Source organism: Bos grunniens, chromosome 16, assembly GCF_055505025.1.
Source record: "Bos grunniens cultivar Pamir isolate PY7600 chromosome 16, Bosgru_T2T1.0, whole genome shotgun sequence".
NCBI lineage: Eukaryota > Metazoa > Chordata > Mammalia > Artiodactyla > Bovidae > Bos > Bos grunniens.
Window position 1 is genome coordinate 77,036,669 of NC_141180.1, and position 27,540 is coordinate 77,064,208.

Sequence of the window (27,540 nt, forward strand, 5' to 3'; positions counted from 1 at the left end):
AGTCTTTGACTGTGTGGATCACAATAAACTGTGGAAAATTCTGAAAGAGATGGGAATACCAGACCACATGATCTGCCTCTTGAGAAATCTGTATGCAGGTCAGGAAGCAACAGTTAGAACTGGACATGGAACAACAGATTGGTTCCAAATAGGAAAAGGAGTATGTCAAGGCTGTATACTGTCACTCTGCTTATTTAACTTCTATGCAGAGTACATCATGATAAACGCTGGGCTGGAAGAAGTGCAAGCTGGAATAAAGATTGCCTGGAGAAATATCAATAACTTCAGATATGCAGATGATACCACCCTTTTGGCAGAAAGTGAAGAGGAACTAAAAAGCCTCTTGATGAAAGTGAAAGAGGAGAGTGAAAAAGTTGGCTTAAAGCTCAACATTCCGAAAACTAAGATCATGGCATCTGGTCCCATCACTTCATGGGAAATAGATGGGGAAACAGTGGAAACAGTGTCAGACTTTATTTTTTGGGGGCTCCAAAATCACTGCAGATGGTGATTGCAGCCATGAAATTAAAAGACATTTACTCCTTGGAAGGAAAGTTATGACCTAGATAGCATATTCAAAAGCAGAGACATTACTTTGCCAACAAAGGTTCGTCTAGTCAAGGCTATGGTTTTTCCAGTGGTCATGTATGGGTGTGAAAGTTGGACTGTGAAGAAAGCTGAGTGCTGAAGAATTGATGCTTTTGAACTGTGGTTTTGGAGAAGACTCTTGAGAGTCCATTGAACTGCAAGGAGATCCAACAAGTCCATTCCAAAGGAGATCAGTCCTGGGTGTTCTTTGGAAGGAATGGTGCTAAAGCTGAAACTCTTGTGCTGGGAAGGATTGGGGGCAGGAGGAGAAAGGGACGACAGAGGATGAGATGGCTGGATGGCATCACCGACTTCATGGACATGAGTTTGTGTGTATTCCGGGAATTGGTGATGAATAGGGAGGCCTGGTGTGCTGCAATTCATGGGGACACAAAGAGTCGAACACAACTGAGTGACTCAACTGAACTGAACTGATCCTACTCAAATTCTTCAGAAAATTGCAGAGGAAGATATACTCCAAAATTCATTCTGTGAGGTCACCATCATCCTAATTCCAAAACTAGACAACGATGTCACAAAGAAAGAAAACTACAGGCCAATATTGCTGATGAACATAGATGCTAAATTCTTCAACAAAATTCTAGTAAACAGAATCCTGCAACATATTAGAAAAATCATACATCATGACCAAGTGGGTTTTATTCCAGGGTTGCAAGGTTTCTTCGATATTTGTAAATCAGTCAATGTGATACACCACATTAACAAATTAAAATGTAAAAACCATATGATTATCTCAATATATGTAAATAAAGCCTTGAAAAAAATTCAAAATCCATTTATGACAAAAACTCTCCAGAAAGCAGGCCTAAAAGGAACATACCTCAACATAATAAAAGCCATATATGATAAGCCCACAGCAAACATTATCTTCAATGGCAAAAAATTGAAAGCATTCCCCATAAGATCAGGAACAAGACAAGGGTGCCCACTCTCACCACTACTATTCAACATAGTTTTGAAAGTTTTAGTGACAGCAATCACAGTAGAAATGGAAATAAAAGGAATCCAGATTGGAAAAGAAGAAGTTAATCTCTCACTGTTTGCAGATGACATGATTCTCTACATAGTAAACCCTAAAGACACCACCAGAAAATTATTGGGGCTAAGAAATTAATACAGTAAAGTTGCAGGATATAAAATTAATACACAGATATCCCTTGCATTCCTATACATTAACAATGAGAAAACAGAAAGAGAAATTAAGGAAACAATCCCATTCACCATTGCGATGAAAAGAATAAAATACTTAAGAGTAAGTCTACCTAAAGAAACAAAATACTTATATATAGAAAGCTATAAAACACTGATGAAAGATATCAAAGATGACACAAATTGTTGGAGAAATACACTGTGTTCATGGATCAGAAAAATCAGCACAGTGAAAATGAGTATACTACCCAAAGCAATCTATAGATTCAATATAATCCCTATCAATTTTCACAGAAGTAGAACAAATAATTTAACAACTTGTATGGAAATACAAAAGAATCTCGAATAACCAAAGCAATCTTAAGAAAGAAGAATGGAACTGGAGGAATCAGCACGACTGACTTCAGACTACACTACAAAGCTACAGTCATCAATACGGTATGGTACTGGCACAAGCCAGAAATATAGATCAATGAAATAAAATAGAAAGCCCAGAGATAAATCCACGCACATATGGACACCTTATCTTTGACAAAGGAGACAAAAATATACAATGGATAAAAGACAATTGCTTTAACAAGTAGTGCTGGGAAAACTGGTCAACCACTTGTAAAAGAATGAAACTAGAACACTTTCTAACCATACACAAAAATAAACTCAAAATGGATTAAAGATCTAAATGTAAAACAGAAACTATAAAACTCCTACAGGAAAACTTATGCAATACACTCTCTGACATAAATCACAGCAGATTATCTATAACCCATCTTCAATACTGATGGAAATAAAAGCAAAAATAAACAAATGGACCTAATTAAACTTAAAAGCTTTTGTGCATCGAAGGAAACTGTAATAAAGATGAAAAGACAGCCTTCAGAGTACGAGTAAATAATAGCAAATGAAGCAACTGACAAAGAACTAATCTCAAAAATATACAAACAACTCATACAGCTCAATACCAGAAAAATAAATGACCCAATCCAAAAATAGGCCAAAAAATAAACAGACATTTTTTCAAAGAAATGATTCATATGGCTAATAAGCACATGAAAAAATGCTCAACATTACTCATTATCAGAGAGTTGCAAATCAAAACCACAATGAGGTACCATCTCATGCTGGTCAAAATGACTGTTATCAAAAGTCTACAAACAATAAATGCTGAAGAGGGTGCAGAGAAAAGTGAACCCTCTTACACTGTTGGTTGAAATGCAAACTAGTACAGTTACTATGGAGAACAGTGTGGAGATTTCTTAAAAAACTGAAAATAGATCTGCCATATGACAATGGAATGCCAGCAATCCCACTGCTAGGCATACACACTGAGGAAACCAGAATTGAAAGAGACCCATATACCACAATGTTCATCATAGCACTGTTTACAATAGCTAGGACATGAAAGCAACCTAGATGCCCATTGACAGAAAAAAAAAAAAAAAAGGATAGGAAAGCTGTGGTATATATACACAAAGGAATATTAGACAGGTATTAAAAAGAAAACATTTGAATCAGTTCTAATGAGGTGGATGAAACTGGAACCTATTATACAGTGACGTAAGTCAGAAAGAAAAACACCAATACAGTATATTAATAAATACATATGGAATTTAGAAAGATGGTCACCACGACCCTATATGTGAGACAGCAAAAGAGACACAGATATAAAGAACAGACTTTTGGACTCTGTGGGAGAAGGCGAGGTGGGGATGATTTGAGAGAATAGCATTGAAACATGTATATTACCATATGTGAAATAGATCACCCCTAAGTTCGATGCATGAAACAGGGCACTCAAAGCTGGTGCACTGGGACAACCCAGAGGGGTGGAATAAGGAGGGAGGTGGAAGTGGGGTTCAGGATTGGGCTATACCCATGGCTGACTCATGTAATGTATGGCAAAAAAAAACAAAAAACAAAATATTGTAAAGTAGTTAGCCTCCAATTAAAATAAATTAATTAATATTTTAAAGGTTGTTGTTCTGTTGCCAAGTCATGTACAACAATTTGTGACTCCATGGACTGCAACAGGCCAGGCTTCCCTGTCTCTCACCATCTCCCAGAGTTTGCCGAAGTTCATGTCCATTGAATTGGTGATGCCATCCAACCATCTCATCCTCTGTCACCCTCTTCTCCTTCAAGAGAAAAGACAGTAGTTACCTACAAGGAGACCCTTACAAGTATCAGCAGCTTCTGAAGAATCTTTTTTTGGTCACAAGGGACTGGCACAACATATTCAAAGAGATGAAAGTAAAAAAAACTTGCAGCCAAGACTACTGTATCCAGGAAAACCATATTGCAACCATAGTGTGATGTCCTTTCACACCTGTCATAATGGCTACCATGAAAAGGACAATATCAAGTGTTGTCAAAGATGTGAAGAAAAGAGAATATTTGTGCACTGTTGGTAGGGTTGTAAACAGGCAGAGTTGCTATGGAAAAGAGGATAGAGTTTCCTTTAAAAAATAAAAATAGAACTACCGTATGATCCAGCAATTCCACTACTGGGTATTTATTCAAAGGAACCAAAAACACTAATCTAAAAAGATACACGTACTCCAATGTTCATTGCACCATTGCATACAATAACCAGGATTTGGAAGCAACCTAGAAAGTCCACTGATAGGTAGATAAAGAAGATGTTTTATATATATACATGCAATATGAACTATAACCAAGCCATAAAATATGAAACATTTCCATTTTCAACAACATGGATGTGTCTGCTACTACTAAGTTGCTTCAGTCGTGTCCGACTCTGTGCGACCCCATAGACGGCATCTCATCAGGATCCCCCGTCCCTAGGATTCTCCAGGCAAGAACACTGGAGTGGGTTGCCATTTCCTTCTCCAATGCATGAAAGTGAAAAGTGAAAGTGAAGTTGCTCAGTCGTGTCAGACTCTTCATGACCCCATGGACCACAGCCCACCAGGCTCTTCCGTCCATGGGATTTTCCAGGCAAGAGTACTGGAATGGGGTGCCATTGCCTTCTCTGGTGGATGTGTCTAGGATGTATTATTTTAAGTGAAGTAGGTAAGATAGAAAAAGACGAATGCCACATGATTTCACTTATTTATGGGATCTAAAAATAAAACAAAACCAAAGGAAAACAGGCTCATATGGATACAAAAAATTGAGTTGTTGCAAGAAAAGAGGAGGGGGTTGGCAAGGTAGATACAGGGGATTTAGAAGTAAAAACTCCAGTTATGTAATAAAGAAGCCAGGGGGATGTAATATACAGCATACAGAATATGGTCAATAATATTGTAATAAATTTGATACGGACAGATTGCTACTAGACATACTGGCAGTCATTGTATAATGTATGTAAAAGTAAAATCATTTTGTAGCCCATTTGAAGCTAACATACTGTTATACATCCAACATTTCAATAAGAAATTCATTTCAAAAAGGATGAAGGGGCATACTGAACAAGTAGTAGCAGCATAGTGTTTATGGAGACAAATAGCTTGCACATTTCTAATATTTTTGAGTTTTAAAAACCTTTAACTTGTTCCAAGTATTATTTTTCTTCAATTCTTATTTTAAAATCCAAAGTAATATTTGATTGTATTAATATTTTTAATTTAAAGATTATATTTGTACTTTACTCTTTGACCTCTGTACTTCATACAGAAAAATTGGATGTTCTCAACCACCTCAAATAGACTATGGAACCATTAACTCATCTAGCTGTGCAGAAGAAAGGAGAGAAACACATGAACAAAGGCTGTATGCACATGGCACGAAGTTAAGTTATGCCTGTGAAGAAGGCTTCGAGATATCTGAAAATGATGTGATAATATGCCACATGGGAAAGTGGAGCTCTCCACCTCAGTGTGCAGGTGAGGACACTAGGCAAAACAAAATCTATTTTCATTACCATTCATTAAACTAATCAATTGTCATCAAAGTCATGAGATTTGATCCTTTATTTCTAAATACATCAGATCAGATCAGATCAGTCCCTCAGTTGTGTCTGACTCTTTGCGACCCCATGAATCGCAGCACGCCAGGCCTCCCTGTCCATCACCAACTCCCAGAGTTCACTCAGACTCACATCCATGGAGTCAGTGATGCCATCCAGCCATCACATCCTCTGTTGTCCCCTTTTCCTCTTGCCCCCAATCCCTCCTAGCATGAGTCTTTTCCAATAAGTCAACTCTTCGCATGAGGTGGCCAAAGTACTGGAGTTTCAGCTTTAGCAACATTCCTTCCAAAGAAATCCTAGGGCTGATCTCCTTCAGAATGGACTGGTTGGATCTCCTTGCAGTCCAAGGGACTCTCAAGAGTCTTCTCCAACACGACAGTTCAAAAGCATCAATTCTTTGGCGCTCAGCCTTCTTCACAGTCCAACTCTCACATCCATACATGACCACAGGAAAAACCATAGCCTTGACTAGACGAACCTTTGTTTGCAAAGATCTCTGCTTTTGAATATGCTATCTAGGTTGGTCATAACTTTCCTTCTAAGGAGTAAGTATCTTTTAATTTCATGGCTGCAGTCACCATTTTCAGTGATTTTGGAGCCCAGAAAAATAAAGTCTGATGCTGTTTCCACTGTTTCCCCATCTATTTCCCATGAAGTGATGAGACTGGATGCCATGATCTTTGTTTTCTGAATGTTGAGCTTTAAGCCAACTTTTTCACTCTCCACTTTCACTTTCATCAAGAGGCTTTTGAGTTCCTCTTCACTTTCTACCATAAGGGTGGTGTCATCTGCATATCTGAGGTTCTTGATATTTCTCCCGGCAATCTTGATTCCAGCTTGTTTCTTCCAGTCCAGCGTTTCTCATGATGTACTCTGCATAGAAGTTAAATAACAGGGTGACAATATACAGCCTTGACATACTCCTTTTCCTATTTGGAACCAGTCTGTTGTTCCATGTCCAGTTCTAACTGTTGCTTCCTGACCTGCATACAAATTTCTCAAGAGGCAGTTCAGCTGGTCTGCTTTTCCAATCTTTTTCAAAATTTTCCACAGTTTATTGTGATCCACATAGTCAAAGGCTTTGGCGTAGTCAATAAAGCAGAATAGATATTTTTCTGGAACTCTCTTGCTTTTTCCATGATCCAGCAGATGTTGGCAATTTGATCTCTGGTTCCTCTGCCTTTTCTAAAACCAGCTTGAACATCAGGAAATTCATGGTTCACATATTGCTGAAGCCTGGCTTGGAGAATTTTGAGCATTACTTTACTGCGTGTGAGATGAGTGCAATTGTGCGGTAGTTTGAGCATTCTTTGGCATTGCCTTTCTTTGGGATTGGAATGAAAACTGACCTTTTCCAGTCCTGTGGCCACTGCTGAATTTTCCAAATTTGCTGGCATATTGAGTGCAGCACTTTCACAACATCATCTTTCAGGGTTTGGAATAGCTCAACTGGAATTCTATCACCTCCACTAGCTTTGTTCCTAGTGATGCTTTCTAAGGCCCACTTGACTTCACATTCCAGGATGTCTGGCTCTAGGTCAATGATCACACCATCGTGATTATCTGGGTCGTGAAGAACTTTTTTGTACAGTTCTTCTGTGTATTCTTGCCATCTCTTCTTAATATCTTCTGCTTCTGTTAGGTCCATACCATTTCTGTCCTTTATTGAGCCCATCTTTGCATGAAATGTTCCTCTGGTATCTCTGATTTTCTTGCAGAGATCTCTAGTCTTTCCCATTCTAAATACATCAAGGAACATCTATTTATAGGTAATTTATGTATGGAAATAAAATGTATATATTTATATGTTAAATAAAATTTTACATATAAAATTAATCATTTTTCTAATTAAAAAATTTGTTTCTTCTGTATAGAATCACTTTTCAATCTGGCAATTATTTTGTATTAACACTGGATGTGCACTAAAATTAAACTTAACTATTCATATTAGTAAACCTATTTATATTCCTATCAATTAAAGTTTCAAAAATATGTCATATGTCTTCCCTAAAATCCCTTTTAATTTCTTACAAAATATAGTACTTTTCCTGAGATGATGTTTGGAGCCTCATTGTGTTTTTCTTTTATTACTCATGATTGGTTAGAGCAGCACTGATGGTTTCTTTCATATATTGATAATTTCTGTTTCAAGTTCTTGCTCAAGTGGACACACACCAGAATGGTGATTTTAGGAAAAATTTGTGCACTTTTCTCCCATGTCATGGAGGTTCCTGTATAATCATTTATTATTTTCAAGTAAAATTACCAAATATGTTGACCCAGTACATCAAGTTAAATTTCAAAGTTAGTAAAACATGAAATCATTTTTTTTTTTTATTTCTTCCCAGGACTTCCACCTTATATTCTGAATGGTGTTGTATCTCACAAGAAAGACAGTTACCAATATGGAGAAAAAGTTACTTACAAATGTGATGAAGGGTTTGGAACTGATGGACCTGCATCTGTAAGATGTTTAGGAAGGAAATGGTCTTGTCCACAAAATTGTATAAGTATAGTGTTTTCCCTTTTATTCTTAAGCTGACAAATATCTTTTAATTCAAAGCATAAATGGCACAAATACGAAACTAAACAGTAATTCTAGAATTTAACAAGGTATCTATGAAAAGTTCTGAATTCTGGTAGAGAATTAATAACCCTAGAAATAATAAAATGAAATCTCTCAGTCGTGTCCAACTCTTTGTGACTCCATGGACTGTAGCTTACCAAGCTCCTCGGGCCATGGAATTCTCCAGGCAAGAAAACTGGAGTGGGTTGCCATTTCCGTCTCCAGGAATCGAACCCAGGTCTCCTGCATTATACGAAGACGCTTTACCATCTGAGCTACCACGGAAAGTTTGATTTGTTGTTGCAGTTAAGTATTCAGTCATTTCTGACTCTTTGCAACCTCATGGACTGTAGGAAGCCAGGCGTCCCTGTCCTTCACTGTCTCCTGGAGTTTGCTTAAACTCATGTCCATTGAACTGGTGATGCCATTCAACCATCTCATCCTTTGCAGTCCCCTCTCCTCCTATCCTCAATCTTTCCCAGCATTAGGGTCTTTTCCAAAGAGTTGGCTTTTTGTATCAGGTGACTTCCCTGATGGCTCAAATGATAAAGCATCTGCCTATAATGTGGGAGACCTAGGTTCAATGCCTGGGTCGGGAAGATCCTCCAGGGAAGGAAATGGCAACCCACTCCAGTACTCTTGCCTGGAAAATCCCATGGACAGAGGAGCCTCGTAAGCTACAGTCCGTGGGGTCGCAAAGAGTCGGACACGACTTAGGGACTTCACTCATTTTCACTTTCACTTTCACTTTCATCGGGTGACCAAAGTCTTGGAGCTTCAGCTTCAGCATCAGTCCTTCCACTGAATATTCAGGATCGATTTCTTTTAGGGTTGACTGGCTTGATCTTGAAGTGCAAGGGACTCTCAAGACTCTTCTTCAGCACCACAGTTCAAAAGTATCAATTCTTTGGCACTCAGACTTCTTTATTGTCCAACTCTCAAATTTGTCCATGACTACTGGAAAAGTCATAGCTTTGACTAGGCGGACTTGTTGGCAAAGTGATGGCTCTGCTTTTTAATATGCTCTCGAGGTTTGTCATAGCTTTTGTTCCAAGGAGCAAGCACCGTTTAATTTCATGGCTGCAGTCACAAACAGCAGTGATTTTAGAGCCCAAGAAAATGAAGTCTGTCACTGTTTTCATTTTTTCCCCATCTATTTGCCATGCAGTGATGGGACCAGGTGCCATGATCTCATTTTTTGAATGTTGAGTTCTAAGCCAGCATTTTCAGTCTCTTCTTTCACCTTCACCAAGAGCCCCTTTAGTTCCTCTTTACTTTCTGCCCTTAAGGTGGTGTCATCTGAGGCATAGCTGAGGTTATTGGTATTTCTCCTGGCAATCTTGATGCCACCTTGAGCTTCATCCAGCCAGGTATTTTGCATGATGTACTCTGCATATAAGTTAAATAAGCAGGATGACAATACACACCCGTAAAGTACTCTTTTTCCAATTTTGACCCAGTCAATTGTCCATGTACATATCTAACTGATACTTCTTCACCCACATAGAGTTTTCTCAGAGGAAGGTAAGGTGGTCTGATATTCCCATCTCTTCAAGAATTTTCTACAGTTTGTTGTGATCCACACAATCAAGGGCTTTAGCATAGTCAATGAAGCAGAAGTAGATGTTTATCTGGAATTCCCTTGCTTTTTCTGTGATCCAATGGAGGTTGGCAATTTGATAACACCAGCTAAATTGTCTTAGTTTCACATCATTTAAGGTGCAGTTTGAGCATCCTCTGATACACATGACAGATTTCAGGTCTCTGTTCCTGTACTATGGCTGAACTCTGCTCTTATCACTACCCAATTTGCTGTTAATTTATCAACCATTTATTTGTAATATGCAATTTTCTAAGACATTTAACATAATTCAAGATAACATATTTTTATAAAGGCAAAAATAGAAACATTCATAATTTAGATGGGCTGTCATGGGAGAAGAGAATTTAAATTTGAGAAGTATGCAGCTCTACCTCTTAGAATGTCACCATTCCCATGTTGTATTTTTGATAATATAGTCAATGTGACTAAATCAAGATTTCTGACACTTGTCTCTAGGTATAAGAGAAATGCTTTAAATATTCATTGGTTTGATATGTAACTTTATTTTCTAGAATATAATCAGTGGTGGCTATGAATCTTTAAAGATATACTAAACAAATGCATATTCTTTTCTCTTTCAGGCACAAATTGTGTTAACTTGCCCACCTTTGATGATGCTGTACTCATAGATCAGGAGAAGGATTTCTATAGGTCAGGAGAACAAGTGGCTTTTAAGTGTCTATCATATTATCAGTTGGATGGATCTAATACTATACAGTGTATTAAGAGCAAATGGATAGGAAGGACAGCATATAGAGGTACTTTGGTAAAATTTTAAAATTTATGTAAGTATCTGAAGTAATATAATGTAGAAAATTGCCTCCACTATCATTAAATGTACATAGATTACTTTTAGGCCAGGTCAAAAGCAGTTTGTGCCTCAACATAAAAAGAGATGGACTTGTGTCCCCAGTGTTTGGTGTTGTAGCCCAATAGTTCTCAAAGCACAGTCCTGGAAGAGCATTCTCAGCACATTCTGTAAACTGTTAGATATGCAAGCAGATTCACAGGCTCACTGAGACTTGTTGAATCTAAACCTCTGGGGCTGAAACTCTGACAATGTCTTGATGATTCCCAAGGAATTCTGTGTATATTTCAGTTTAGGACCCATGGCTACAGCCTCTTGTAGTTACAGCCCCTGCATCCCCTGAATCACACTGAGGAATGCACATCATTGATGGTGGTGTCCTTAGCATTTGCCCCAAAATATCATTAAAGTATATATATACATATTTTTTTAATTTACACTTTATTTTTCTATTATTTTTCAAGATCTTCTGTTCAGATCTTTAATTAATCATCTTCTCCCTGCAACTATAGTATTCTTCAGAGTGTTTAATTCTTCATTGAGTCTCTAAAGAAGAACCTGCTGTGTTTATTTTCTGAAAGGCCCTAAAGTTACATCTCATAAACAGGAGGAATGTTAACAAAATTTTGATGTCAAGTGATATTTTATTATGTTTTCCTTATGATATATAAGTTCATTTTGAATTTATATACTTTATAATTTTTATTTTACTAACCTCAAAAAGAGATTTCCAGGAAAAGTCTTTTTCTTCAGTGCCCTAAAAACTGTTTATCACTTTTCTAGTGAAGTATAGGGGAGAGATTTAAGATACAGAAGTTTAATTCATGCTGAAAAATATTGCTTTATTTCCTTTGCCTTAACTTTACATATAAACTGATGACAATTAGCAGTCTTTCATGATAGATTAACTGTTGAATCAAAACAACCATGGAATATATTTGACATTCTATTTCCTCCTTGCTGTTCATGATAATCATTATATTAAAGATACTTTTTTATCTTTCTAGTCAGATGTTTCCTGGGTGAATCCACCTCAAGTAGAAAATGCTATTATACACAATCAGAAGTCTAGATATCAAAGTGGTGAGAAAGCACATTATGAATGCATCGGGAATTATGACCTCTTTGGGGAGATACATGTGGTATGTTTAAATGGAACTTGGACAAAACCACCTCAGTGCAAAGGTAGAGTATCTTACTCACCCTGTCCACCAAATTTAGAGAATATATTAAGAACAAAATATATTGATACTAAATTAGGATGAAGTAGCTTTTCTGGAATAATTTTTAGTTGCAAAAAAAATGGTGCTGAAAATCCAGTTCTTTTGTGGTCTTAATATGTAATCTAACACGTATATTGTATGACTGTTAACTAGATTTGAGCAGTTGGAATCATGGGACATTTCCTGTCTTAAACATTAAGATACTCAGTTGTTTTCTGAAGAATAAGTGTGTAAAATATACCATAATTACATTTAACAGCCCAAGAAATTCCACTTAGAGACATGGAATAAGCAGCTGGGGCCTGATCACAAAATATGACATAGATGTGGGCAGCTATAACTATGTATGATATTTAAAGGTAGGTTACTAGCTGAGTCCCAGCAGAGCTATTTCAAATCCTACAAGGTGATGCTACTAAAGTGCTACACTCATTACGTCAGCAAATTTTGGAAACCTAGAAGTGGTCACAGGAGTGGAAAAGGTCAATACTCACCAATTCCCAAGAAGGGAAGTACTTGGAAAAAGTGACAGACTTCATTCTTTCAGCTTCACAATCACTGTGGATGGTGATTGCAGCCATGAAATTAAAAGACACTTTATCCTTGCAAGAAAAGCTATGAAAACCTCAAAAGCATGTTAATAAACAGAGACATCACTTTCCTAACAAAGGTTCTTATTGTCAATGATAGTTTTTCAAGCAGTCATGTATGGATATGAATGTTTGACCACAAAGAAGGCTGAGTACCAAAGAACTGATTTTTTTTGAACTGTGGTGCTGGAGAAGACTCTTGAGAGTCCCTTATCCTGAAAGGAGATCAAGCCAGTCAATCCTCAAAGAAATCAGTCCTGAATATTCATTGGAAAGACTAATGGTAAAGTTGAAGCTCCAGTATTTTGGCCACCTGATGAGAAGAGCTGACTCACTGGATTAGACCATGATGTTGGAAAAGTTTAAGGGCAGGAGAAGGGACATCAGAGGATGAGATGGTTGCATGGCATGATCGACAGAATGGACATGACTTTGAGCAAACTCCTGGGGGTTAATGAAGGACAGGGAAGCCTGGCTTGCTACAATCCGTGGGGTTGCAAACAGTCAGAAACAACTGAATGACTGAACAACACAACAGGTACTGATTATGATGTATCTTGACATTAAGTTCTTTGGCTCCATCCCATTTGGAATTCACTGAGCAGTTTTAATATGTAGTTGTTTTTGGTTAATTGCTAAGTCATATGCCCTATTTGAGAAATTTTCAGCCATTATTGAAAAAAATAATTTTGGAGTATATTTCCTATACAATATAGTGTCAGTTTCACTGCACATCAAAGTGAATCAGCTAAACATATACATACACATATCCCCATTCTTTTGGATTTCCTTTCCATTTAGGCCATCAGAAAATGATTGCACAGGGAATCAGCCATTATTTTTTTTTATCTCTTATTCTTTATTTTCAACTTCATGGTCAACAGTTCTTTGCTATCTTCCCACAGGTCCTTGAAGCTATGTCCATTTTCTTTTCAGTCTATTTTCAAAGTTAGTTAATATTAAACTTATTGATCCTTCTGCCATCTGCAATATATTGCTGAACCATGTGGTTTTATAATAATCTTTCTAGTTCTATCAATTGGACTAGATTTTTAAAAACCATCATCCAATGATTTCAATATCTGTGTCATCTCAGTGTTGTCTTCTGTTGATTGTTTTTTCTCTTTTGAGGTTTACCTGGTCTTTGGTTTGATAAATGATATTCAACTGTATTTGGACACTTGAGCTTTTATATCTTGAGACTAAGGATATTATTGGACTCCTTCATTAATCAGGCCTCCATTACTGCCACATAGGTTGCAAGTCCCACCTGGCCTTCTCTGACACCAGGAGAAAAGGCAGAGGTTTCTTATTCCTTTATTATGTGGGTGGAAATCTGGGCTGCTTACTTGAACCCTGTAGATCAAAGCATGGAAAGAATTGGCCTTAGATTTCTGCCATCATGTGTTTCTAGACTAAATCAGTTCAGTTTGGTTGCTCAGTTGTGTCTGACTCTTTGCAACCCCATGGACTGCACCATACCAGGCTTCCCTGTCCATCACCAACTCCGAAAGTTTAACTAAACTCATGTCCATCAAGTCAGTGATGCCATCCTACCATCTAATCCTCTGTCAACCCCTTATCCTTCTGCTTTCGATCTTTCTCAGCATCAGGGTCTTTTCCAAAGAGTCAGTCCTTTGCATCAGGTGGCCAAAGTATTGGAGTTTCAGCTTCATCATCAGTCCTTCCAATGAATATTCAGGACTGATTCCCTTTAGGACTGACTGGTTTGATCTCCTTACATTCCAAGGGACTCTCAAGAGTCTTCTCCAACACCACAGTTCAAAAGCATCGATTTATCGATGCTCAGCTTTCTTTATAGTCCAACTCTCATATCCATACATGACAACTGGAAAAACCATAGCTTTCACTAGACAGAAATTTGTTGGCAAAGTAATATCTCTGCTCTTTAATATGCTGTCTAGGTAGGTCATAACTTTTTTCTAAGGAGCAAGTGTCTTTTAATTTCATGGCTTCAGTCACCATCTACAGTGGTTTTGGAGCCCCCCAAAATAAAGTCTGTCACTGTTTCCATTCTTTACCATCTATTTGCTATGAAGTGATGGTACCGGATGCCATGACCTTTGTTCTCTAAGTGTTGATTTTTAAGCCAACTTTTTTACTCTCCTCTTTCACTTTCATCAGGAGACTCTTTAATTCTTCTTCACTTTCTACCATAAGGGTGGTATTATCTGCATATCTGAGTTTGTTGATATTTCTCCTGACAATCTTGATTCCAGGTTGTCCTTCATCCAGCTTGGGATTTAGCATGATGTACTCTGCCTATAAGTTAAGTAAGCAGGCTGACAGTATACATCCTTGATATACTCCTTTCCTGATTTGGAAGCAGTTTGTTCTTCCATGTCTGATTCTAACTGTGGCTTCTTTACCTGCATACAGATTTCTCAGGAGGCAGGTAAGGTGTTCAGTTCAGTTCAGTCACTCAGTCGTGTCCGACTCTTTGTGACCCCATGAATCACAGCAGTCCAGGCCTCCCTGTCCATCACCAACTCCCGGAGTTCACTCAGACTCATGTCCATCGAGTCAGCAATGCCATCCAGCCATCTCATCCTCTGTCATCCCCTTCTCCTCCTGCCCCCAATCCCTCCCAGCATCAGAGTCTTTTCCAATGAGTCAACTCTTCACATGAGGTGGCCAAAGTACTGGAGTTTCAGCTTTAGCATCATTCCTTCCAAAGAAATCCCAGGGCTGATCTCCTTCAGAATGGCCATCTGTTTATTTCCACAGCACATTGTGATCCACAGAGTCAAAGGCTTTGGTGTAGTCAATAAAGCAGAAGTAGATTATTTTGTGGAACTCTCTTGCATTTTTGATGATACAATGAATGTTGGCAATTTGATCTCTGGTTCCTCTGCCTTCTCTGAATCCAGCTTGAACATTAGGAATTTCGTGGGTCACGTGCTGTTGAAGCCTACCTAGCTTGGAGAAACTTAAGCATTACTTTACTGATGTGTGAGATGAATGTAATTGTATGGTAGTTTGAACATTATTTGGTATTGGAATGAAAACTAACATTTTCCAGTCCTGTGGTCACTGCCATATTTTCAAAATTTGTTGGCATATTGAGTGCAGTACTTAAAGAGCATCATCTTTTAGGATTTGAAATAGCTCAAATGGAATTCCTTCACCTCCACTAGCTTTGTTCGCAGTGATGCTTCCTAAGGCCCACTTGACTTTGTATTCTAGGATGTCTGGCTCTAGGTGAGTGATCACACAAATGTGGTTATCTGGGTCATGAAGATCTTTTTTGTATAGTTCTTCTGTGTATTCTTGCCACTTCTTTTTAATATCTCTCACTTCTGTTGGATCCATACCATTTTTGTCCTTTATATTGCCCATCGTTGTATGAACTGTCCTTGGTATCTCTAAGTTTCTTGAAGATATCTCTAAGTTTCTTGAAGATATCTCTAATCTTTCCCAATCTATTGTTTTCCTCTATTTCTTTGCACTGAACACTGAGGAAGGCTTTCTTATCTCTCCTTGCTGTTCTTTGGAACTATCCATTCAAATGGTTTTCTCTTTACTTTTCTCTTTTACCTTTAGAGTCTTTTCTTTTATAAACTATTTGTAAGGGCTACAGAGGCAACCATTTTACCTTTTTAAATTTATTTTTATTGGGGATGGTTTTGATCCCTGCCTCCCAGGAAACTCTGTCCATAGTTGTTCAGGCATTTTGTCTTATCAGATCTAATCTCTTGAATCTATTTGTCACTTTCACTCTATAATCATAAGGGATTTGATTTAGGTCATCCCTGAATTGTCTAGTGGTTTTTCACATCTTTCTTCAATTTAAGTATGAATTTGGCAACAAAGAGTTCATGATCTGAGCCACAGTCAGCTCCCAGTCATGTTTTTGCTGACTGTATAGAGCTTCTCCATCTTTGGCTGCAAAGAATATAATCAATCTGATTTTGGTATTAGCCATTTGGTGATGTCCATGTGTAGAGTTTTCACTTGTGTTGTTGGAAGAGGGTGCTTTCTATGACCAGTGTGTTCTCTTGGCAAAACTTTATTACCCTTTGCCCTGCTTCATTTTGTACTATAATGCCAAATTTGCCTGTTACTCCAGTTATCTCTTGACTTCCCAATTTCGCTTTTAAGTCCCCTATAATGAAAAGGACATCTTTTGGGATGTCGGTTCTAGAAGATTTTGTTTGTCTTCAGAAAACCATTCCACTTCAACTTCTTCAGCATTACTGTTTAGGGCATAGACCTGGATTATGGTGATAGTTAATGGTTTTCTTTGGAAATGAATAGCAATCATTTTGTCATTTCTGAGATTGCATGCAAGCACTGCATTTCAGACTGTTTTCTTGACTAACATGGCTACTCCATTTCTTCTTAGGGATTCTTGCTCACAGTAGTAGATATACTGGTCATCTGAGTTAAATTCACCCATTCCAGTCCATTTTAGTTTGCTGGTTTTTAAAATGCCGATGTTCATTCTTGCGGTCTCCTGTTTGGCCACTTCCAATTTGCCTTGATTCATGGACCTAACATTCCAGGTCCCTATGCAATAGTGCTCTTTACAGCATCAGACTTTACTTCCATCACCAGTCACACCTACAATTGGGTGTTGTTTTTGCTTTTTCTCTGTCTCTTCATTCTTTCTGGAATTATTTCTCCACTGATCTCCTACATATTGGGCACCTCCACACCTGAGGAGTTCATCTTTCTGTGTCCTATCTTTTTGCCTTTTCATTATGTTCATGGGCTTCTCAAGGCAAGAATACTGAAGTGGTTTGCCATTCTCTTCTCCAGTGGACTGAATTTTGTCAAAACTCTCCACCATGACCCGTCCATCTTGAGTGGCCCTATACAGCATGGCTCAGAGTTTCTTGGAGTTATACAAGGCTGTTGTCCATGCGATCAGATTGGTTAGCTTTCTGTGATTGTGGCTTTCATTCTGTATGCCCTCTGATGGATGAGGATAAGAGGCTTATGGAAGCTTCCTGATGAGAGAGACTAACTCAGGGGGAAACTGGGTCTTGGTCTGATGGAAGGAGTCATGCTCAGTAAATCTTTCCACAAATTTTCTGTTGATGGGTGGGACTGTGTTCCCTCTCTGTTTTTGTCCTGTGGCCAAACTATGGTGGAGATAAGAAAGATACTGGTGACCTTCTTCAAAAGGTCTTATGCATACACTGCTGCACTCAATGCCCCAAAACCTGCAGCAGGCCACTGCTAACCCATGCCTCTGCTGAAGACTCCTGGACACTGACAGGCAAGTCTGGTTCAGTCTCTTGTGGGATCACTGCTTCTATCTCTTGGGTCTGTTGTGCACAAGGTTTTGTTTGTACCCTCTAAAAGTCTATTTCTGCAGTCCTGTGTAAGTTCTGACAGCTCTGTGGTGGGGTTAATTTCAGCCTCCTCCAAGAGAGCTTATGCAAACCCAGGTCTACAGCACCCAGAGCCCCTGCCCCTGTAGCAGTGCACTGCTCACCTGTACTTCTGCAGGAGACACTCAGATACAATTCTGGCTTAGTTTCTGTGGGGTCTCTGGGTCCTGGTGCACACAAGGACTTAGTGTGCACACTTCGTGTAGTATTTCTAGACTAAGTCAGTATTGTGAAAACTGTGTCTTAGCTACTCTTTTCTGGGCCTTTTCCTAAAGAGATCAACTGCTTCTTGAAACTTTTCTTTCTGAACTTGTGTTATTTCTGGATTGCTGTCTCCGTGGCCCATTCAGGATACATAGAAGGCAAGATGAAAACCCAAAAGACTCTCTTGAGTATAACTCTTTGAATCCAAAGGTCCCTAAGCAGATTGACTTACTACATGTTTCACAGTCTCCTGTTTTGGTTTTTATAATATGTTCAGAACCTTTATTTGGCAGAAGGAATACTTAGCAGATGCTATAAGCACAAATATTTTTACCTCATCTTGTCCAGAAATGGAAGCCAAAAAATTTCTTTTCACAGGCACTGCAACATGTTGTATAAAAGGGTAACATTTTTTAATCTTAGCTATCCATCTTTCCAGCATATACTCTGAAAGAAAACATGTTGAACATCAGGACACTGCAAAGCAGACATATTTGTTAAAGTACTATATGTGCTTCCATGGTGGTAAAATAGGGTCTTAAAATGTGTATTCCTGATTCAGTGATTAAAATTCCTCCTACAAATCATTTCTGTCATCAGAAATCATAAGTTTTAATATGACATATTTGGCTGCATTTTTATTTTATTTATTTAAAACTTTAGGGGTTGTCTTTGAATAAAGCAAACACCATTATTTTTTAAATTCTCAAGGAAAATGTGGGCCTCCTCCAACAATAGAAAATGGAGACATTACCTCACTCCTGAAATCAGTATATCCTCCAGGAGTGATTGTTGAGTACCGGTGTCAGGCCTACTATGAACTTCGGGGAAACAGAAACGTAGTATGTCAGAATGGAGAGTGGTCAGAACCACCAAAATGCTTAGGTAAATGCTTTAAACTTCTCTTGGATCCTGGGATAATCCTTACACTCAGCATGATGTTTAACTGTTTTCAATATGATTTTTATGGATTAAATAACAACCATCGCCTCTTGATAAATTTGTATTCAGGTCAGGAAGCAACAGTTAGAACTGGACATGGAACAACAGACTGGTTCCAAATAAGAAAAGGAGTATGTCAAGGCTGTATATTGTCACCCTGCTTATTTAACTTATATGCAGAGTACATCATGAGAAATGCTGGGCTGGAAGAAGCACAAGCTGGAATCAAGATTTCTGGGAGAAATATCAATAACCTCAGATATGCAGATGACACCACCCTTATGGCAGAAAGTGAAGAGGAACTAAAAAGCCTCTTGATGAAAGTCAAAGTGGAGAGTGAAAAAGTTTGTCTTAAAGCTCAACATTCAGAAAACGAAGATCATGCCATCCGGTCCCATCACTTCATGGGAAATAGATGGGGAAACAGTGGAAACAGTGTCAGCCTTTATTTTGGGGGGCTCAAAAATCACTGCAGATGGTGACTGCAGCCATGAAATTAAAAGACATTTACTCCTTGGAAGGAAAGTTATGTTCAACCTAGAGAGCATATTCCAAGCAGAGACATTACTTTGCCAACAAAGGTCCATCTGGTCAAGGCTATGGTTTTTCCTGTGGTCATGTATGGATGTGAGAGTTGGACTGTGAAGAAGGCTGAGCACTGAAGAATTGATGCTTTTGAACTGTGGTGTTGGAGAAGACTCTTGAGAGTCCCTTAGACTGCAAGGAGATCCAACCAGTCCATTCTGAAGGAGATCAGCCCTGGGATTTCTTTGGAAGGAATGATGCTAAAGCTGAAACTCCAGTACTTTGGCCACCTCATGCGAAGAGTTGAGTCATTGGAAAAGACTCTGGTGCTGGGAGGGATTGGGGGCAGGAGGAGAAGGGGACGACAGAGGATGAGATGGCTGGATGGCATCACTGACTCCATGGACGTGAATCTCAGTGAACTCTGGGAGTTTGTGATGGACAGGGAGGCCTGGTGTGCCGTGGTTTATGGGGTTGTAAAGAGTCAGACACTACTGAGCGACTGAACTGAACTGAACTGATTCTGTTGCATGCTTCACCACCGAGTATTAATATCTGTATATAGAAATAAAGTTAGAAAATTTCATATTCAAGTAACAATGGCTCCTTTATGAAAGCTCTTCATATGATAACTGACATTATGAATTTTTCATTATAACATTTAATTATTACACTAAACAAAGTATCTCATTCTTATAATATTAATTTTGTTAATATGATGATACCTACACTATACATTTTCAGTATATTGGTTTGGAAAGATTTGAGGAAGAATTCATGGACCAAAGTTCTTGAACCCCTAAAATTCTGAAGAAAATATTTGTATATTACTCAAAGGTTCATGTTTATTTTCTTTTTAGAGGCATGTGTAATTTCAGAAGAAACAATGAAAAATCATCACATACAGTTAAGATGGAAACATGATACAAAACTTTACTCTAAAACAGAGGATAATATTGTATTTATGTGCCAACATAGTTATCGTCGAATGACACCACAACATACGTTTCGAACAACTTGTCAGGAAGGAAAAGTGGTGTATCCTTGATGTGGATAAAACATTGACTAAATGCAGTTGTAAATCTGAAATATGTACATGTATTCAGATTTCTCCTTATTAATTCAATTCTGTTTATTTTATCAAGTATTTTTAAAATTCTTGATTCATAAATCAGATTTGTGTTCAATATTATGGGGACAATACAATTGAGAGATGATGGGAGACCAAAGAATCACTTCTTAAAAGTACCTCATTGAACTTGGAATATCAAAATGTTACGTGTCCTGTTCATGAAATATTTACAGCAAGAAATTAGATTCAATCACTTCCGTGCCTCCTTCCATCCATCAGTTTCCTAACTTTCTTAAAGCTTTCTTCTGAGCATTTCTTAAACTCTGTTTTAGCATACATGGGAAAAAAGGTGTGGAAAGAAATGGAAAACATTCAAAATATTGATAATATCATCTAACAAACATATAGAAGCAAACTATGTCATACTTATTTATGTCAGTAATTAAACATCAGTAGTTTATCTAACTTTTGCTCATCTATCAATAGATGAATAAATCAAAAATGATGAAACACATAATGTTTTCAGTTCAGTTCAGTCACTCAGTCGCTTCTGACTCTTTGTGACCCCACTGCAGCACTCCAGGCCTCCCTGTCCATCAGCAACTCCCAGAGCTTACTCAAACTCATGTCCATTCATTCAGTGATGCCATTCAACCATCTCATCCTCTGTCGATCCTTTCTCCTCCCTCCTTAAATCTTTCCCAGCATCAGGGCCTTTTCAAATGAGTCAGCTCTTCACATCAGGTGGCCAATATATTCGAGTTTCAGCTTCAGCATCAGTCCTCCCAATGAACATTCAGGACAGATTTCCTTTAGGCCGGACTGGTTGGATCTTATAATATTTTGCAAGATGCTTATCAAAGTACACATAATAATTCAAATAAAGAACAATGAGAATCACATTGCATAACTACTCTAACATGGCATATAAGTGATTAAAAATTTCAATATTAAATATAAACACACACAAATAAAGACACTCTGCTTTAAGCACTGAATAACTTTTTCTAGATGAATATTGGCAAAAAAAAAATGCAAGAAAATATGTAGTATAGCTAGAGTTGAATTCAGAGATAATAGGTGTAAAATGTGTTTAACTTCTTTTTACTTACATGAATTCTTGAATTTTTCTGTCTTTAACGTATATCAACTTTGGACCACAAAATATTTCTAAAATAAAGAAATATGCAAAGTGACACAACATGAGTTTTAGAGATCGATTTGGTAATGAACTCCAGGTCTAGAAACGTTTTCCTGATTTTGCTGGTACAGAGCATTTTAGAAACACTCACCACCAGTCTAAAAGGTGATTTTTATACTTGTACATTTTAAACAGCATATTAAGCTTAAATCAGTTAACTGTAAACATTTTAAATTTATAAATATCATTAATATTTTATTATTAAAATAGAGATATAAATAAGCTAAAATATTTAAGGTGATATCTCATTACTTTGTACTGCATCAAGTCAGGTGACCTTCATAGTCTAAGAAGCATGGTCATCACCATTGGTGCTAATTGATTTAAATCTGAATTCCTAGTAACAGCTGGTTTTCTCAAACTTAAATGAAATTGTTACAGTAGATAAGTTACCTTTGCTGTAAATGTTAACATTATTGTAGATATTATTTCTCCAAAATTTTCAACTAATGGTTGTAGAATCTATTTATGACCCGAGGCTGCAAGCAGTTATTTCACTGTTGTCTAGAAAATGGCGATTTTTAAAGATCATTTCTATCATTTTTCTTCATTTATTGTCATTCGGTGTAAAGATGAGTGTTAATTTACCAACTCTGTTCATAATCAATTTTCACATAAAAAGTTTTAGCAAATCTTTAAAATAATTTGTTTTTAAATAATTTTAATTGCATAGAAATTGAAGAAAGTGAAGAAAACCACTAGACCATTCAGTTATGACCTAAATCAAATCCTTTATGACTATACAGTGGAAGTGAGAAATAGATTTAAGGGCCTAGATCTGATAGACAGAGTATCTGATGAACTATGGACAGTGGTTCATGACATTGTACAGGAGACAGAAATCAAGACCATTCCAAGAAAAAAAAAAATGCAAAAAAAAGCAAAATGGCTGTCTGAGGAGGTCTTATGAATAATTGTGAAAAGAAGGGAAGTGAAAAGCAAAAGAGAAAAGGAAAGATACACCTATTTGAATGTAAAGTTCCAAAGAATAGCATGGAGAGATAAGAAAGCCTTCCTCAGTGATCAATGCAAAGAAATAGAGGGAAACAATAGAATGGGAAAGACTAGAGATCACTTCAAGAAAATTAGAGATACCAAAGGAACATTTCATGCAAAGATGGACTCAATAAAGGACAGAAATGGTATGGGCCTAAAAGAAGCAGAAGATATTAAGAAGAGGTGGCAAGAATACACAGAAGAACTGTACAGAAAAGATCTTCACGACCCAGATAATCATGATGGTATGATCACTTACCTAGAGCCAGACATCCTGGAATGTGAAGTCAAGCAGACCTTAGGAAGCATCACTACAAACAAAGCTAGTAGAGGTGATGGAATTCCAGTTAAGCTATTTCAAATCCTGAAAGATGATGCTGTGAAAGTGATACACTCAATATGCCAGCGAATTTGGAAAACTCAGCACTGTCTACAGGACTGGAAAAGGTCAGTTTTCATTCCAGTCCCAAAGAAAGGTAATGCCCAAGAACGCTCAAACTACCACACAATTGCGCTCATCTCACATGCTAGTACAATAATGCTCAAAATTCTCCAAGCCATCTTCAATAGCAAGTGAATTGTGAACTTCCAGATGTTCAAACTGGTTTCAGAAAAGGCAGAAGAACCAGAGATCAAACTGTCAACCTGTGCTGGATCATCAAAAAAGCAAGAGAGTTTCAGAAAAACATCTATTTCTGCTTTATTGACTATGCCAAAACCTTTGACTGTGTGGATCACAATAAAGTGTGGAAAATTCTTCAAGAGATGAGAATACCAAATCACTTGACCTGCCTCTTGAGAAATCTGTAGGCAGGTCAGGAAGAAACAGTTAGAACTGGACATGGAACAACAGACTGGTTCCAAATAGGAAAAGGAGTATGTCAAGGTTGTATATTGTCACCCTACTTATTTAACTTATATTCAGAGTACATCATGAGAAAAGCTGAGCTGTAGAAAGCATATGCTGGAAATAAGATTGCCAGGAGAAATATCAATCACCTCAGATTTGCAGATGACACCACCCTTATGGCAGAAAGTGAAGAAGAACTAAAGAGCCTCTTGATGAAAGTGAAGGAGGAGAGTGAAAAAATTGGCTTAAAGCTTAACATTCACAAAACTAAGATCTTGGCATCCGGTCCCATCACTTCATGGCAAATAGATGGGGAAACAGTGGAAACAGTGTCAGACTATTTTTCTGGGCTCCAAAATCACTGCAGATGGTGATTGCCGCCATGAAATTAAAAGACACTTACTCCTTGGAAGGAAAGTTACCAACGGTGACACCTTATTAAAAAGCAGAGACATTATTTGACAACAATGATCCGTTTAGTCAAGGCTATGGTTTTCCCAGTGCTCATGTATGGATGTGAAAGTTGGACTATAATGAAAGCTGAGCGCCAAAGAATTGTTGCTTTTTAACTGTGGTGTTGGAGAAGACTCCTCAGAGTCCCTTGGATTGCAAGGAGATCCAACCAGTCCATCCTAAAGAAAATCAGTCCAGGGTGTTCATTGGACGGACTGATGTTGAAGCTGAAACTCCAATACTTTGGCCACCTAATGGGAAGGGCTGACTCATTTGAAAAGACCCTGATGCTGGGAAAGATTGAGGGCAGGAGGAGAAGGGGACGACAGAGGATGAGATCATTGCATGGCATCACCGACTCAAGGGACATGGGTTTGGGTGGACCCTGGGAATGGTGATGGACAGGGAGGTGTGGCATGCTACAGTTCATGGGGTCACAAAGAGTCGGATACAACTGAGCGACTGAACTGAACTGAATCTTATCTTTTTGATGTGATAGTTTGCTCTTTTTATAGTGTGTATTTATTAACAAATAGTTGTAAATATAGTAATTTTTGCACTCTTGTACTTTAACTTTTATGTAGATATTTAACATTCCATTTCAAAGTACTATAGTGTTCTGAATATAAATGTGCACTTATGTTTACCACTATACTACATATTTTCATGGTATTAATTAGCACTCTTTTACTTCATCTTGAAAAATTATTTTAGTGTTTCTAGTAAGGAAGGTATGCGTGCATGCTCAGTCACTTCAGTCATGTCCAACCCTTTGCGACCCTATGGATGGTATCCCACCAGGCTTCTCTGTCCATGGGGTTCTCCAGGCAAGAATACTGGAGTGTGCTGCCATACACACCTCAAGGAAGGTCTAATTGTGTTATATTTCCTCAGTATTTGTTGGTCTGGAGAAGTCTATATTCTTTTCATTTCTGAATGGTATTTTCCAAATAAAGTGCTCTTGGTTGGCAGTTTTCTCTTTCAGCATTTAAAATATATCATCTGACTTTCTCCTGACCCACTAGGTTTCTGCTGAGAAATATGCTAGAGCAAAATGAAGGTTTCTTAGTAAGTTTCATGGTTTTTGTTTTGTTTTGTTAGCTTATATGTTATTTCCTCATGCTGCCTTTATGACTTCTGTATTTTGCTTTGACTTTGCAATTTTATTATATGTGTGTTTTAGAGGATTTTTTATACTGATTTTGTTTGGTCACCTGTAAGCTTCCTGAACTTTTACCATTACTTCTTTAAATACATTTTACTCAGCCCTTTCATCTTTAAATACATTTTCTGCACTCATCTCCTTCTTTCCTCTTTCTGGAACTTCAATAATTTGAAAACTGGTTCTATTGATGATGTACCATAAATCATTTAGCCTTTGTTTGTTCTTTTTCATTATTTTATTTAAGATTTTTGTTTCTTTTTATTTTGTTTTTCATCCCTCCTGACTGGATAACTTCGATATGTCATTTATATCATAGATTCATTCTTCTGCTTGTTTCAGTCTTCAGTTGATAGTCTCTAATGCATTTTCATTTCATCCTTGGGTCCTTCAGCATCAAAATTTTGGGATTTTTTAATGGTTTATGTATTTTTATTAAACTTCTTGGACTGCAAGGAGATCCAACTAGTCCATCCTAAAGGAAATCAATCCTGAATATCAATTGGGAGTACTGATGTTGAAGCTGAAACTCCAATACTTTGGCCACCTGATGCGAAGAGCCGACTCATTTGAAAAGACCCTGATGCTGGGAAAGATTGAGGCAGGAGGAAAAGGGGACGACAGAGGATGAGATGGTTGGATGGCATCACCGACTCAATGGACATGGATTTGGGTGGACTCCGGGAGTTGGTGCTGGACAGGGAGGCCTGGCGTGCTGCGATTCATGGGGTTGCAAAGAGTAAGACAGTACTGAGCAACTGAACTGACTGACTGACTGCTTAAACTTCTAATTTTGTCCATTTTTTACTGTTCATTTGTTTGTTGTTCTCATGCTTTTGTTTGATTATTTCACTGCATTTTCTGTAGCACAGTGAGTCATTTAAAATCACAGATCTCTAATCTTTTGGTGTGAATAGTGAAGATTTTTATACTTTGTTGGTGTCATGATATTTTGAGTTCATGTCCCTTGAAGTTCTGTGGTGTTTTTCTAATTGAAGTGTTATTCTCCATTGGGTGAGAGACAACTTCCTTCATCCCTGCTAGAGACTCTGCAGCTACCTCAGATCTTCTTTAGTGGCACTTGCTGACATGTATCATGCTTCTTTTGTCAGAATTTCTGTGCTGCTATGTCTTGTCTAGATAGTGAGTGCACCAGAACGGGTGCTGGCAGCCTGTCTTTTGTTTCCCCAAAATTAGCACTACATCTTAATCTTGTGTTCTATCTTGGCTGGCAGGTTTGAGACTAATTTTTGTGCATGCTCAGTTCAGTTCAGTCACTCAGTCTTGTCCAACTCTTTGCAATCCCATGAATTGCAGCACTCCAGGCATACCTGTCCATCACCAACTCTCAGAGTTTACTCAAACTCATGTGCATCGAGTTGGTGATGCCTTCCAGCCATCTCATCCTCTGTCGTCCCCTTCTCCTCCTGCCCCCAATCCCTCCCAGCATCAGAGTCTTTTCCAATGAGTCAACTCTTCGCATGAGGTGGCCAAAATACTGGAGTTTCAGCTTTAGCATCATTCCTTCCAAAGAACACCCAGGACGGATCTCCTTCAGAATGGACTGGTTGGATCTCCTTGCAGTCCAAGGGACTCTCACGAGTCTTCTCCAACATCACAGTTCAAAAGCATCAATTCTTCAGTGCTCAGATGTCTTCACCATCCAACTCTCACATACATACATGACTACTGGAAAAACCATAGCCTTGACTAGATGGACCTTGTTTGGCAAAGTAATGTCTCTGCTTTTTAATATGTTATCTAGGTTGGTCATAACTTTCCTTCCAAGGAGTAAGCGTCTTTTAATTTCATGGCTGCAATCACCATCTGCAGTGGTTTTGGAGCCCAGAAAAATAAAGTCTGACACTGTTTCCACTCTTTCCCCATCTATTTCCCATAAAGTGATGGGACCAGATGCCTTGATCTTTGTTTTCTGAATGTTGAGCTTTAAGACAACTTTTTCACTCTCCTCTTTCATTTTCATCAAGAGGATTTTTAGTTCCTCTTCACTTTCTGCCATAAGGGTGGTGTCATCTGCATATCTGAGGTGATTGATATTTCTCCCAAGGATCTTGGTTCTAGTTTGTGCTTCTTCCTGCCCAGCATTTCTCATGATGTACTCTGCATAGAAGTTAAATAAGCAGGGTGACAATATACAGCCTTGATGTACTCCTTTTCCTATTTGGAACCAGTCTGTCGTTCCATGTCCCGTTCTAACTTTTGCTTCCTCACCTGCATATAGGTTTCTCAAGAGGCAGGCCAGGTGGTCTGGTATTCCCATCTCTTTCAGAATTTTCCA

The 27,540-nt window shown here is 38.1% G+C and overlaps 1 protein-coding gene across 1 annotated transcript in view; it reads left to right on the top strand.

Annotated features, from left to right (window-relative positions):
• The window catches only part of LOC147357049 (complement factor H-like), a 94,733-nt gene extending 74,169 nt beyond the window's left edge, over positions 1-20,564 (top strand). The window contains 6 exon segments of the mRNA XM_086342945.1: positions 5,392-5,600; positions 8,035-8,196; positions 10,437-10,613; positions 11,675-11,848; positions 18,743-18,925; positions 20,368-20,564. Coding sequence (XP_086199071.1) covers positions 5,392-5,600; positions 8,035-8,196; positions 10,437-10,613; positions 11,675-11,848; positions 18,743-18,925; positions 20,368-20,564 — 1,102 coding nt within the window.
• Positions 20,565-27,540: the final 6,976 nt, after the last annotated feature.